The sequence below is a fragment of the Camelus dromedarius genome, chromosome 19, assembly GCF_036321535.1.
Source record: "Camelus dromedarius isolate mCamDro1 chromosome 19, mCamDro1.pat, whole genome shotgun sequence".
Lineage (NCBI taxonomy): Eukaryota > Metazoa > Chordata > Mammalia > Artiodactyla > Camelidae > Camelus > Camelus dromedarius.
The window spans coordinates 25,896,708-25,912,050 of NC_087454.1; the positions used below are offsets into that span (position 1 = coordinate 25,896,708).

Consider the following 15,343-nt stretch of genomic DNA (forward strand, 5'->3'; position numbering starts at 1 on the left):
GGGTCCACTACCCACTCTCTGATGCTGTAACTTAAAGCTACTCAGTATATGTGTATGTATATGTATATGTATATGTATATGTATATGTATATGTAGTAGATGTATATATGTGTGTGTATCTATATATGTATATGTGTGTATATATATATACCTATATCTCCAATAGTGAACAAACCACCCAGTTAACCCAAGCTGACTTGGGCTTCTGGCTCACAGTTTTCCTTTCCTTTCTACCCCATTTCCTACCAATATATGGAATGACTTCAGCACCCACAAAGAAACTCCACTTAACAACCCTCGCCTCAAAATTCCTTAACCTCCAATGACCCATGTGACTATTTCCATCTCACTTCCTCACCTCCTACTTTCAATCTGGTACAGCAAGCTTTCTGCCCCCGCCCTCTTTGAAACTGCTTTCGCAGAGGTCACTGATCACTTCCCACCCAATCCAATGGACTCTGTGATTCTCATCATACTTGACCACTCTGTAACATCCCATGCTGTCAACCACACCCATCTGCTTGGAGCCCAGTCTAGATTCTGCGACCTCCCTCTCTTGACTCTTTTGCCTTTCACAGTTCTCCCATGCTGGTTCTTCTGCCTCAGTTTACATCGATAGTGGGGCTCCTAAGTGTTCTGCTTTTGTTCCTTTGCTCTCATCTTGCTGGCTGACTCTGTCCACTTTCACAGCTACAAGTCAATGACAGACGCATATCTCTAACCCCTCATCTTGAGCACTGAAGCTAGCTTAGACACTTCCATCTTATACTCACTCTCAACACATTCGTAATTTAATACACTCTTCCTCCAAACCTGCTTCTCTTCACGTATTCACTGCCTTGGTAAATGGCACCACATCTACTCAGAAACCTGGGACAAATCCTGGACTTGTCATCTCAGCCCCATTCTGATCAGTCACAGATCAGTTCTCCTTCTTACGTGCTGCAAACACTTTCCTCATCTTTCCAGTCCCTACTGTGGCTGGTTTGATTCAGGCCATTTTAACTTCCTACCTTGGTGGCCACTACAACATCCTATCCACTTTCCCTCCAGTTTCCAATTTACTCAGCACATTGCTATTAGTGATCTTTCTTTAACAGAAATCTGGCCATGTTACTTGCATATTAAAAAGCCATAATGGGTCCCTACTGCCAACAAAATTAAGTTCCATATTCAGAAGCAAGGCTCTTAAGCTTTTCATGAGCTGGTTCCTCTTCAGCTTTACTTCCTGCTAAACACCTTCCTATCCATACAAACTCTAAAATCCACCCAAATCAAATGCCTGCACTGTCACAAACACACCATGTGTTCCACACCTCCATGCTTTTGCTTGAGAAGTTTCCTAGTACTCAGTGCTCACTCCTTTCTTCCTTCCTCTGCTCACTCTGCCAGATGTAAATGTGATGACTCTTTGAAGCTTTTATTCAAGTCCCACCTCTTCCATACCAGTTTTCCTAAACCTTGGAAGCGGTGACCTTCCTCTTCCACGCCCCGTGGCACCATACATGCATATTCACCACAAGTCCTCTTCTAGATTGTAAGCCCTTTAACAGGCACTGCATCTCATTCACCTTTTAATCTCCGACACCCAGCACCACCTGGTACACTGCTTAAATTCATTGAACATGTATTTAATGAATTAATAGGAGCCACTGCTCCTGTGGCTAAGGGTAGTCCTTCATGCTTCCCAGAAGTTCTGTAGTACAATGTCTTATATTCTCCACATCACCTAGAATAGCACAGTACTTCACATGTTCTAGAGAGTAAATATATAATCAGTGAAAGAATAATGTTTTACTGCCAAAGCCTGAGCAAGACTCTACACATGTATGCACGTGTGCACACGTGCACGTGTGTGTGTGTGTGTGTGTGAGAGAGAGAGAGAGACAGAGACAGAGACAGAGACAGACAGACAGACTAAGAGATGGAGAAGATCTCTATTCCCCTGCTGGCAGAGTGATAGGGCTCTGTTCTTGGTGTCCCAAGAAGAATATATTTTATCTTGAAAACAATGCTAAAAATAGTGATTAGATTGCATAATTCCTTTATTTTCAGCTTTCTGGGTCACACTGCTATCGAGTTAGATTATGGGCTATAAATTACATAATTCAGCTAAATTAAGGCCAATATTGGTATTCTGGATATTCTGGGAATCTTACTATTTGTGGTGGATACTGTGATGTCCCATCCAGATACTCTTTCAAGAATGAAGGACATTCCTCCAGTTGCTGGGAGCACCTTAGCAGAAAGCCCTGAGTTGTCAACACTATTTGGGAATTTTCTCAGCTGAAAAAAAACCTGCCTCATTTAAAGCCATGCCTCCTTCCAGGGGCAGGCTCATATCTAATGACTCTTCATCATGAGGGTAGAAAGGGCCTGCCCGACCTAGTATCAACTTGGGACAACCCTGAAAGGCCCACTCAGCAGCAAAGCCCCTCGGCAGGCAGGTCAGCTGGGGCCTTTTTTTTTTTTTAAACAATGTCCAAGGCCCCAGCTAAACAAATATCCCTGCCAACTCTACATAGTTCTTCCCTGTCTTCCTGTTCTCAAGCCTTTGCTCATATTATTCTCTAAACTGAGAATGTTATACAATGTTCTTCCCTCCATCTTTGGAAATCCAAGCTCTACCAGTCCTTTGAGACCTAACTTCCATGTTGCTTGCTCTGTAATGTTTCTCCTGATCTACTTATTAACACTCTTCCCTTCTCTTTTGAATTCCTGTAGCATTTCTTGTAGCTCTTGCTTACAGCACCTGTTATTTTATGCTCTGCTCTTTGGGTACGAAACCAGGCCCCAATATTGAAATCGAGCTGCCATGGCCAGAGAGCATTCCTCAGTTCACCTCAGTCCCCCCTCAACAAGTACCCAGTCCCTTCCGTGCATATATGGAGGATTCAAAAAATCCTCCCTGAGTGAGTAAGAGAAAGAGTCTGGAGCCTCCAGGCTGTGGCTTTGGCTTTCAGTTCACCTTTTAAAACGCCAATGACATCACCTGTGATGAGTGGGTTCCATTAGCATCTCAAACGGTTAAAGGATGTGGTGAGTCATTGGGGCTTTTGGAATACTGACTGGTTCCAGGTGATTATTTGGAAAGTGCAGTCAGAGAACTAAAATAGAAAAGAAAAACCTCCACAACAAAACAACAACAATAAACCTCAAACTATAAAATTCTTGGTATTTTAAAGAGAACAATATTCATATTCATGACTCTTTGTGAACCATGGAGCTGAACAATCCCTCTCATTATTCCTGTGAAACTGAAACAGACATGTAATCTCCAAAACAGTGACAGAAGACCCTGAGGCTCCTAATCTCCCTGGGTCTTGGTGGTTGGCTCTTGCAATGATGGTGGGGGACTCCCTGGTGATCCATGAACTGGGTTTCATTTTCTTTTAACATAATAAATTTGAAAGGAATCATTTTCAGCGTCAAGAATAAGAAGCGGGAGGGTTATCAAAGGGGAGACAGTTTCACAACAGTCTCTGAGTGGAAGATGGTCAAATTAACTTGCTTTCTGCATTAAAACAGGGATGGTTAATTGAAATTGACAACACCTACATAAGGCAGTAATACCTCCAAACAACATGCTTATTAATTTTTTGTATTTGGTTAGGTTTACGTCAGCCTCTTGTATATAAAATAATGCATGAATAAAAGCCTAATCAGCTCCTAGGATCTTAAACACTGCGACACACTCTCCCATTACCTGTTGCTTTGCAGCACTGGTTCAGCCGCAGCAATTTTCATCCCATCTATAGTTTTGCCAAAAAATAAAAGCAGTCCCCTGCCAACCCCTCCTCTAAATGGTTAGATCATTATCAATCCATTTGTGAGCCTATTTCTATTTAAAGTCATTACTGGAACTATATTCAAGGACAGTTAAAACAACTCAACAACCCTTTCAACTATAAGGCTTTTCTCCAAAACTCTTTTACCTCATTTGTACTTGGACTTTGCAAACAATTTCCAGTATTTTGTCAGTGATTTTCTATTCAAGTGAACTTAATTCATCCTCCAAACAAAACCATAGTCTGTCTTGATAGCAATATCAAGCGGAAGAGTTACTGAAAAAGTTGACTATAACGATGAGTTAGGAGAGAGGTTATGAGATGCTGTGGGGGAGAAGAATTATGAGAAGGGAGATGGTGTGGGCAAGAAAAAATAGAAATAGAAAAGGTCTGGCATCTATAATGGCTGGACAGTTATATCTGAGGCCATTTCTGCACAGATACAATGGTGTGTGTCTTTGGAAAAGGCCAGGCAACAGAATTCCTTCCATTAAGAGCATGGCGTTCTAACATGGGAACTGACTGTGACCTTCCATTTCAGAAGAGACACCAATGCTGTGTTCTCTGTAGCCAATAATGCCAATTGTTGCCAGGCCAGGGGAGGCACCGTTCCTCCCCTTCATAAAGAGCATCACCAGCTACCCAGGGACCCGGGGACCATTCTCACCCTTACCCCTCATCTCCATTTAGTCACCAAGCCCTGTTCACGTTACTACCTAGAATGTTTCTGATCCCCCTGCCTCTCTCCGGTCATCCCCATCCTCTGACCTGCACTACTGGACACAGTGGTCTCCCAAAAGGTCATCCGGTCTTGTCCTCTGCCTGTCTGTTCTGCACATGTCACTCAACCTGTCTTCCCAGCCACTGTCTCCCCAGATCCCACCATACCTAGCTTTTGCACTTTGTAAAATGCTCCTTTCCACTACAAAGGCCTTGAAAGCTATTCAAGTGATTCCTTCTGCTTGTAATGTTCCTTCCAGCCACATCTCCACCCCCAGGCCCCTTCTGGATCTCTCTGGTTTTAACTTAAGGTAGAGTTTCCCTGGTTTGTGTTCCCTCAGTCATATAGGGGTGAAATTCTGTAATTAATTGTTCAAGGCTCTTTTCTCTGTCTGTCTGTAAGTGCTTTCAGGTCAAGGGCTGTGTTTATCAAGAACATATAGAATAAGAATTAGATGAGTTCATTCAAGTAGCAAACTTTAAATGGTACCTGGTGTATATGAGGACTGTGTAAGCTTTAGCCATAGGAATAGTAGTTGGCACAGTACCTAGAACAAAATGTGTACTCAATACATGTATGTTGAATGAATAAAGGAATGAAAAAAATGATGGTTAAACTAATGAATTCACCAATCCAGAGGGCCTCTTCTTTTTTTTTTCCCTCCAACCAGCTGTTATCTATCAGAGTCTATAGAAATGCTGTCTGGAAAATAATCACGGAGAGGAATGATTGCTTTTCCCTGTCTACTGCTTCCATGATAAATGGTAAAAAAATAGCAGTTTTGTTTCCTGGCATTTTTTGAATTTATCCTACTGTGTTGCTAAAGAAATATTCACAGCAAGGAGACCTGGAATTAAGAGATAAAGGAATATAATATCAAAAACTATACTTCCAGGCTTCTCAATCTTGTCTTTATTAACTAAAATGTGCCCTTCTTAATGAGAACAATACTTTTTTTATTCTCAAGCTAAATCCTTTAGAAAACCTTGCACGTCAGGTTGTCCATCCCCACAAATGTTTATGCAGAAAAGGTCAACCTATATGGCCAAAAGGGAAGCTCTTCACCCCTTTGTTCTAGTTCATTCCATACTTCAGATTCCTCAGTGTCTTCAGCAGAAAGGCATCAGTCCCATAACTATATATCATGGTCTGCTGGGCTGATAAAGAAACGTGCACAGACCGACCTGGGCTTCCAGCACGGTTCTGGAGTTGTAGGGGTGGTGCTAACACACTTACCCAGAGCGACAGACGGGAAGGGTGCCTCTGAGATAGTCCCACCCTGTCAAATCCTGTTATCTGACAAAACTGTGTTTTGTTTATGGTCCTTTAAGGCAAACTGGCATTTAAGAGATTTGATAGTTATAAAAATTAATTCTAACAAATACATGGCTAGAGCCTTTATCCTTGCACATGTAAAACTAAAGGATGCTTCACTAAGTTCCATTATGGAGAATGAATTTTTCAAAAAAGTTTTTAGGTTGGATAAACTTTACTTGGGGTATTTTTGTTATTGCTGCTGTGGCTGCTTCTACTACAACTTCAAAACTTCAAGAAACGTTAGTAATATTAAAAACAGTAAGATTTACGATGATGAATGACAAAATTGCAACCATTTACATATTTATTTACTTTCTATATGGATGTATAATTTGTTTTCTACTTAATGTTATATAAATTTATGTGTATAAGTAAATAGAACTGACCTGTTTTCCTGTGGAGCAAACTGGATCTGTACTGAATAACGCTCGAGTCCTGGGCCTGAGTGGGAGCTGAGAGTGGCAATGTCCTCAGACCTTCCGGGTTCCCAGGTGGGAAGGGTGAGCTCTGGGAGCGTCTTGGCTCACCTCTGTCCATGCTGGAGGAATGGAGAGCATCCTGAGCTTTCTTCTTCTCCTTCTTTAACATATTCACCAGAATATCTGAAACTTGACTTAAGGATTTAGTGACTCATGCTAGATTATATTGATCAAAATACTCATTGTCAAATGAGATTAACAGCCCAATAATATGTGCTATGAAGAATGACTTCACTTTCCAAAAGTCATTGATACAGCTATGGACAGTTTAGGAGGCTACCGGTCTTTCAAGATGGCACCATTACCATTAGTTGAAAAACAAGCAAACCCAAAGGTCTTTAAAATCTTCTGAGTTTAAAGCAATCAGGACTTAAAGGTTTTATGAAAGGGTTTATAAAAAGGAAAATGAACACTGAGTAGTGGTAGACAACGGAGCTATACCTACGTCTGTGAGTAAATGAGATTTTAAGCAGGACGCTGCTCAGGAGGCAGCAGGGGGAGTGGGGAGGGAGGACCCCTACCCAGCTGGGAGATCGACCAAGTCAGTTTTGGTGGTCAGGGACCCCTGTGTCCAACACATGCTTATTTAGTATACATTCCATTGGGGCTCAAAGTCACTTTTTAAAAAAGTCTCTAATTTTTGATCCCTCTAATTTCACTGAAGAGCAGTGAATTATTAGGAAAGATACATCATTTAAAAATGCAACTTTTGTGGGCCATTTAGATATGTTAGGAGCACTGACAATGAGTGATAAAATCAATCCATTCTACCCCACTTCACTGTTCTTTCAGGTTCAAGGTGCCAAGAACTCTGAGGGGTTTTGGCATCATGAAGAGAAAGGACTATAGTCCCTCCTGAGAAATCTCAGAACTCTAACTGCATATGCAGGAAGATGAGCTCAAGGCCTTCACCCTCCCTGGAGGTAGCTTCACTAAAACAGGAGTCTGAGGAAACACGAAGAGAAGACTGCTCTGCAAAAAAGGAGGGGAGGCACCCAGGATGCTCACTCCTGGGCAGGGAGCAGGGAAAGCACTTGAACTCTGTCTTCCTCCTCAGCCTTGACCCCAGCCTCTTGGTAATTTCTGGAAGCACAATCAATTTTTCTCTCACAACCCTAAAATAGCCTCCATTCTTCACCTCAGAAAAGCTGGTAATTACTAAAGGCATTGACGACTTCTGTGGGGTCTAGGCACCAGCCCTGCCCGCCTCCTCTGCTTGCTTCTCTTGGTGTGGAGCAGATGTCACAATCATCATCGACTGTCACTGGCTCAGGCCCTGCGATGGCAACGCCCTTCCCTTCACTCGGTCAACGATACTGACCTGAACCCAGAGCAGCACAGCTCTCCAGGCACAGAGACAGAAGGTGAAAACGTAGACGTCTTTCTTGCCCTTGTGGAGCAGATGTCCTACTGGAGAAAGACATAGCTGTCTCTGACTCTCTCAGACACACACACACACAACATTAGAGGGTAAAAGTGCCAGATTGCTTGTTTTTAAAAGGTCAAGAGTGACTGAGTGGCCACTCCAACTGGGTACTCAAGGAAGGCTTTTTTAAAAGTGCCATTTAAGCTGAGATCTGAATGACAGAAGAACCAGACAGAGGAGGGTATCTAAGCAGAGGAAGGGGTGGGTGCTGAAACTGAGGGAGAAATGGGCTGGTGGCGGATCCCAACTGGGGCTGTCTCACCACTCTCATCTGGCCATGTCTGGAGATATTCTGGTTGTCATACTGGAGTAGGGGGTAGGTGCTGTTACTGGAGTCCAGTTGGTAGAGGAACATCTTGTGACTCACAGGACAGCCTCTGACATCAGCAGGGCTGAGGCTGGGAACCCGTGTGTTAGAAGGGCCACAGGAAGGTCGCTGTGACTGCCTCACACACACAGTGCAGAGGTGTAAGAGACGGAGTCAGGGGCTGGGCGGGGACAGGACCACGTGGGGCCTGGTAATCTGGAGGAAGGAGTTTGAAGGTTACTCTCAGTACTGTGGGAAGCCCCTAGAAGGTTTCAATCAGAGAAACGGCCTGTTCTGACTTTACATTCCATGAAGCCCATGACACAGATTTATCTCCTCTGCTGCTCTCCTTCCTCTCACCTTCCCTTGGTCTTGTACCCCTTCCCACTTCCGTTTCACTTGGGCCTTCGTTCAGCACTGTGCTGGGGACAAAATGACATCCGGTGATCTGTTTTGTGATGGGGTGTCTGAGCTTGATTAAAACTGATAATGTCACCGAAATGACACCATTTTCACTCTCTTCCTAAGAACGTTCAGTGCCGCTTCCTGCTGTTTTGTTTGCAGTAGTGTCTTTTGTGGAGCTCAAGTATTACCACTTTTTATTACGAGCCTTATCTTTCTCATTCCTCCTGTCACTGTCTTGGCCTTCTTGGTTCCACCAAAAAAGACATGAAAAAATTCTCCAACTGGACTGTGAGAAATGATGGGATTTCAGGAGCCTTCCTTGATCATTAGCCCTTGATAAATGGAAACTTGTGATGAGGACATCTCAGATGCTGTTTTTCCTTCTTCCGAGTCTACCATTATCCACGGGGTAGCATCTTCCGTCACATAACACTCCACGCTGCTCAGAGCACCTTCTGTCCAGTCTGTCACCGGCTTCGCTGGGCACTGCAACTTCACTGAGCGGTGGCAGCGATAATGGATGAAGAGCTACGACGTCAACGTGGGTGTGAACTTGAAGTTCGGCACACTTTACACTATGCCTCCTACACACCCTCATTGCAAATGTGAGTCTCAGAAGGAGGGGACCCTACTGGAGTTATTCACAGTCAGTAAAGGATCCAGCATAGCCTCACAAGAATGGTGGTACCTGGATTTACCAATGCAGAGGGGAGATGATGTATGTCTCTGGTTCACTCCCTTTTTAAAATAAACACATATGAATAAGCTGAGGCTGCTCCCTCTCTGTCATGTGTCGTTTCATCCCTCCTATGTGCACAGACACTCATAAGCTCCGAAGGGGATTAAGGAGTTGGTAGGAGTATTTAGGGGAGAAGATTCTCAACTAGGATCAAGGCCAGGAAAAGAAGCAGAGCTCAGACTGGGTCTGGGGCCAGCGCTGAGGTCTCGGCTGGGACCATTGCTGGAGATGGACCGGGTAGGAGGGAGGAGAAGGAATGCAAGAGTGACAACATTGTGGGCAGCGTGCACAGACCAGGGCTTGCGTGGGAGTGTAATTCAGTCGAATCTACTGGGACTGGCCTGATAATAAAGCAGTTCAAACTCACTTGAATCAGACACACGGCGTCTGCTAATCCTCAACTAAAATCAGAGACTGAAGTTAATCAGGCAGGGTGCCTACCTCATATTTGGTTTGGTTTTATCTCTTTATTACTGGATTTCATTCAGGTCAGTTATTTTTATGCATTTTGCACAATAGCTGAAGCTAAAAATGCCTTTTAGTAATTTTTAAAAAATGAACCAAAATATTTGTTCATAAATAACTGACCAAAATAATTTCTTGTGCATGTTTAAAGCCTGCAAATGTAATGAAAATGTCAAATCTTTTGTAAGAAACTTGAAAGATAAAATAAGAAACAAACCTTTAATGGAAAAAAATGAAAATGAATATATGTATATATATGCAAGGCTGGGATATTATGCTGTACACCAGAAATTGACATATTGTAATTGACTATACTTCAATTAAAAAAAGAAACAATACTGAAGAAATACTGGGGAGACCTGAGGTCTAACCACCCAATAGGGCTCTTCAGAAGTAACACCTAGTCTGTAAGAGAGGCCGCTCCCATGGGCTGCTACCGTTTTCAACACCCCATAGACACTGCCTCCTAGAGCCAGGAGAATTCTAGCCTGAACACTCACTCATCTACACTCACTTCCAAATTTGGGAACATCTGTAAGTGAAGCCCAAAGCAGTAGATCTGGCTTTTAAATAGAGTCACATTTAAATCAATCTCTGCTCTTCATAAGCTAAATACCATTTGTCATTTCTCAGCCACCATTTGAGTTTCACCCACACACCAGCCGCAAATTCTGGGCCATGGTGAGGCTGTGGTCAGCCCGGTGTCCGGTCAGCTAGCTAAAGATAACCAGCTAACTTACTGGCTCAGGACTAAAACAGAAAGAGCACTGAAGAGTAGTCAAAAAATCTATTTAAAAAAATTCAATGTTAAGAGATGGTGTAAGAAAGCCCATACTTTTCAATGAACTGAAATATCCCCAGTAATAGTAACTATAACTGACGAAAAATGAAGTAATTTTTTTTTATTTTGTAGCAACTCTGTTTTTTACTAGTTGCTATGATGTGTTTGCTGAAGGGATATTTTCCTTCTAAACGGAAGCTGGGTGGGGAGCCAGGTGGTGTGGCAGGGAGCGTCGGGAAGATGTCTGAGTGTTCCCCGGGTCAAGTCAAGAGAAGAAGGGTTTCTAATCACTTTAGAAAGGATACTGATTTCATTATCTCTCTGCTGGAGAATCTCTCGTAGCTTCTTATATTCTTCCTCTGTGGATGGTCCTTGGTTGACTTGATCTTTGACTTCGGAGGAGGGGGCTCTGCTCGGTCCATGGATCTTCTTGTCGGTCAGTAGTTTCTGTACGATGAAACAAGAGCTTAGCATCCACACCTCCACTCCAGTGTCTCCATTTCTTTGATTCTTTTCGCCTTTAACGATTCCTTGCACAAATCAGGCATGCGCACCCTGCTCTGACTTCCTGTCTTTGCAATGCAGCTGCCTTTGCTTGAATGTATGTCTTCCTCCTCCCACCTGTCTTCTTTCTGTCCTCCTTCCTCATTCCCCTCCTCCTTATCTTATCTCTCCTTCCCTAAAATGGGAAATCACTGCTCAAACATGACCTCCTCTTGAACTTCTTTCCCTTTCTCCACAACCCTGTACCACTAATTCACACTTTTAAAAAACCACTTGTCATGTATTAAAATTATTTTCTACGTATCTGTCTTCTCCATGACTTACTTATTCAACTTTGCCTCCCCTACACCTGGCTCAGAGCAGACTCACAACAAATGTTTATCATCTTAATAAAGCATGCCAAATTACAAGTGAGGTAGAAGTAGAGGTTAATGATACTCCCCTTGCGTCACCATGAAAGTAAAACCTAAGGCTGAAGCTGCTGGGAAAAAAGATGAAGGACATAGTTCTTTTGATATAGCCTGAAAATAAATGGGTTTTGAACATGGAACTATTCTGTGTAGAACGTAGAGATGCCTGGAAAAAGATTTAGAAGTCCAAGGTTTGAGCTTATTCTTTGGGAAGTAAGATACAACTTCTGAAGAAATTCAGCGATCATCTCAGCACTGGTTTGCAGATCAAACTTTTCTGGACACATGAAGCTGGGTCCTAAACCTTTCAAGAGTTGGTCAACTAGGAAAACTTTACTGCAGTTTGAACATGGCAGATAATGGCTTCTACTAGTGGAAATATTTAAATTTACCTTTAAATAATGGAAACAGTGATGAATTTTACGCATATCAGCGCCAACCTCTAGTTTACTCTCTGGATCCTGGTCTTCCAAAAAGGATGTTATTAGTTTTTCCAGCCTAAAAAATACATAATGTATGAGAAGCAACTATGAGCTTGAAACGTTAGACATTCTAATGGAATTGCTTGGTTGGCTAACGTTTGAAGTATTGGTCACATTTCCTTACCATAATATGGTTATCTGATTTGACTCTAAACATTAAGGGGGAAGAAGCAAAATGACAAAGTGAGATCTGAAATGATACAATTATTTGACTAATTTCCAATAAATTTTCATATGCAACTTCCAAATACTCAACTTCTACAAAAATGCATTCTAGTCAAGCTGACTTTCTATGCTCCCGTGCCTAGCTGCACCATTGCTAGAGAACGTAATGAAAAAAAAATTTTTTTTTACTAGTTTCATTAAAAATTCATGCTACTCAACCTAAGCCAGGACCTCAGTGATGCTCTAAATCCGTTTACTCATTCCTGGATGACATAGACTCTTCCCAGTGGCTGTTCCAATCCTTCCACAGCCCCCCAGCCTACCACTGCTCTTTCCCTCTCCATCAGCGATGCAGCTTCTCACCAGATGGAGAAGGTCAAGGCTGCTACGAGGGGGCTCCTGTGTTTTCCTTTCCCTTTACCTCACAGTGTCTCTGTCTCACCACTCAGGCCTTTTTTGTTTTAAGTATTTTGGATCATATGCTTCCTCCTTCTCACTGCCCAACCTCTCCCCCAGGCTCTCTTCAGGCTCCTACTAGAGTTACCCGATTAATTACCTTTTTATCACCTCTCCATACTCTTTCCCTTCTGCTTACAATATTTTCATGTTTTTCCTATTCCCAAACTAAGAAAAATAGAAAACAAACACCTCTCTTTGGAGGGAACATCCAGCCCCTCCATTCTGAAGTCCTGGTTCAGTTTGTAGCATCATGTGTGCTTACACTGTCCACACTGTGTTCTAGAGTCTGTACACCACCTTAGCTCCCCCATTTGCTCCCCCAGCAGCATGAGGCAGTTTTTAGCTCTTGTTCATCTTTGTGGTCCCTCTCCCTGACCCTGTATCTAGAGCATCAATAGAGAATCAATGGAAATTATTCCCTGTATGTTGAGATGAGACTCTTGATAAGAAAGGGGTGGCCACGAGTATCTACGATGCTAAATATCATGATACAACAGCAGTGTATATTTCTCACATTGTTATCAAAATATCTGCACACTTTCAGCATCATTTTAGACTGTACACATTTCCCTTCCACTATTACTATTAGACCACTCAAATAAGATGTAATGATTTCCTCCATATAGCAGCTTTAGATATCACTTTTATCTCTTCCTCTAATCTGTGACAGTTGACAGATGTATGAGACAATTTATATTGTCATTTTTAAGGAGCTTCTTCAGATGGAGGGATACTTACTTGCACTGTTTGCTGAATGACCTAATGTTTCTTTGACACACAGAGAAATAAGTTTCTGATACAAAGATTTTTAAATGATTTTACATAAAATATTATACAATACACACTTATGAAAAGAATTCCAAACAATACAGATGTGATTAAATTAAAAAGTAAACCCTCCTCTCTTCTCCTTCCCCTGCCACCATTCTCATCTGCTTTATTCACTCTTAGCACTTTGGGGAATCCACTGTTGATATGTTCCTCTAGCTTTTAACAAAGCAGATACCTATATTCTTATGTGCATTTGTAGATTTTGTTTATACAAAAATGAGAGAGGTCATACTCTGAAGAGACTTCTGTACTATTATTTTTCAAAACAATTTATCACAAAAAATCTTTCATGCCAGTACATTTATAACAGAACAATTTCATTTTTGATGACTGTATAATATTCCATAGTGTGGGTGTACTAAACCTCTCCTGATGGACACTGAGACAACATACCCATAGTTGGTGCTTTCCTCTGTAACCCATGAGGAGGCTTGGCTCTACAACTGCTACTTAATGAGGCTTCAAAAATATTCATGTTTATCTGCTTGTATTTCCCCTGAATACTTAGCAGACATTCTGGAACTTTGACAAATCACCACTGCTTCAACAAGGATATATCCATTCTCTGGAGTAAGAGCACTTTTTGGTTTCCAGTGTCCATAAAATTTCAAACAGACAATATTAAGTTAGAAACAATGGTTAATCAATTCCTCTGTCTTCCTTTTCCTTTAGAAGATAATTTCTTCTGTATAGTTTTATCATAAAGTATATATTCTAGGAAGTATTACATGAGGGAGGACTGAAGTGGACTCCTCATTCACAAGAAAGCATTGTAAGGTAAAAGCCTGCTGATTAGCTGGGTGACCTCTCAGATCACTAAGTCTCACTGGGCTTTGGCCGTTTCATCAAGACTGTCGTCCTGCACAATAACAGTATAGGACACAAGGAGGATCACGTACATGATCCAAAGAAATGGTGAAGAACTTCTGCTTAAATGAAGAACTGGATTGCTTTACTCCTCTGAGACTCGATTAGTGTGATATAAAAGTAAGAATGAAGATCAGGCCTTTTCATGTGCCATTTTTCCCTAAGTGCTTGAGAAACAGAGTCTCTTTAGATAACATAAGAAATGCCTGGTCCTTCCTCCATACATTAAATGATTTATTGTTGAATTTATTTTCTTATCAACCAAGGACTTGGACTAATAATTAAAGTGCAGAAAAATGCCTAATTCAGATGCTTCCAATGTACTCCTCTCATAGTTAAGAGTGAACGATTGACCCTAAATTCCCTGAATTTTCCTATCGCCTAAAATAGTTCCCAAGTTCATACCTAGTCACTGCTCCCACAGAGGGGTCTCCCAGCTGCCAGAACCCTGCTGGCTAGTGAAGAACTGTTTGCAGAAAAGGCTCTCTAAGGAGGTCAAGTAAGTATGATAAAGTCTGTTCTTAGGAAAAGCCCAAGTAAACAAGAAACTACTTATTCTCTACTTTCACTAAAAGAAAAGAAGGAAAAGACTCCTACTGGAGAAGTAAAAATAAATGTATGCCATTCAGATCTAGTTCATATGGACAGGAAAGACGGTAGATAACATAACCTAGCTGGAGGTGGTGACTGGGGGATGTCTCCAGCAACCCATGGCACTGGCTGTGGGAAAGCTGGGAGAGAAGAAGGACAGGGAATCAGTAGGAGGAGCATACTACACTGGGGCACGGACACCCTGGCTGGTTCTAAGCCACTGGGACCACTGTGGGAGGTACGCCCCAGGGAGTAGTGGGGGGACAAAGATAACAGAAGTGTCCTACAGCACAGCAGTACTCCAGGGCATTTACTGAAAACAAGGCTAGGGAGTACCAAGCAATGGGACCTTGTTCTCTGATACTGAGCTGGAAAAAGTGAGGTGGACAAAAAATATGCCAGTTGTGGGTCAGGGCTGTTTTGTGGTAGAACCTGATATCCCTGAGCTGACGGTTCTTAGCTCATCTGGCCTCTCACTGATTCTGAGAGAGGAACAGGTGACTCATTCTGAAGAGCTAGAAAGGAGTTCTGACCAAAGAACCTAAGTGCTATTCATTATATCAAAATCTGCCTGACCGCTACCAGTTATTTTGCCACTAAAGATGG

At 42.2% G+C, this 15,343-nt stretch overlaps 1 protein-coding gene across 5 annotated transcripts in view; it reads right to left on the reverse strand.

Moving 5' to 3' along the window:
* Positions 1 to 15,343, reverse strand: part of KIF6 (kinesin family member 6) — a 297,677-nt gene that overhangs the window by 136,946 nt on the left and 145,388 nt on the right. For 4 of the 5 annotated variants that reach the window (XM_031434768.2, XM_064476464.1, XM_031434767.2 and 1 more), the window contains exons 11-13: positions 11,735 to 11,840; positions 10,734 to 10,875; positions 6,213 to 6,428 (exon numbers count right to left, since the gene is read on the reverse strand). The exons of the other annotated variant lie outside the window; for it this stretch is intronic. In XM_031434768.2, coding sequence (XP_031290628.2) covers positions 6,213 to 6,428; positions 10,734 to 10,875; positions 11,735 to 11,840 — 464 coding nt within the window. The remainder of the gene's footprint in view (positions 1 to 6,212; positions 6,429 to 10,733; positions 10,876 to 11,734; positions 11,841 to 15,343) is intronic. 5 annotated transcript variants of the gene reach the window in all.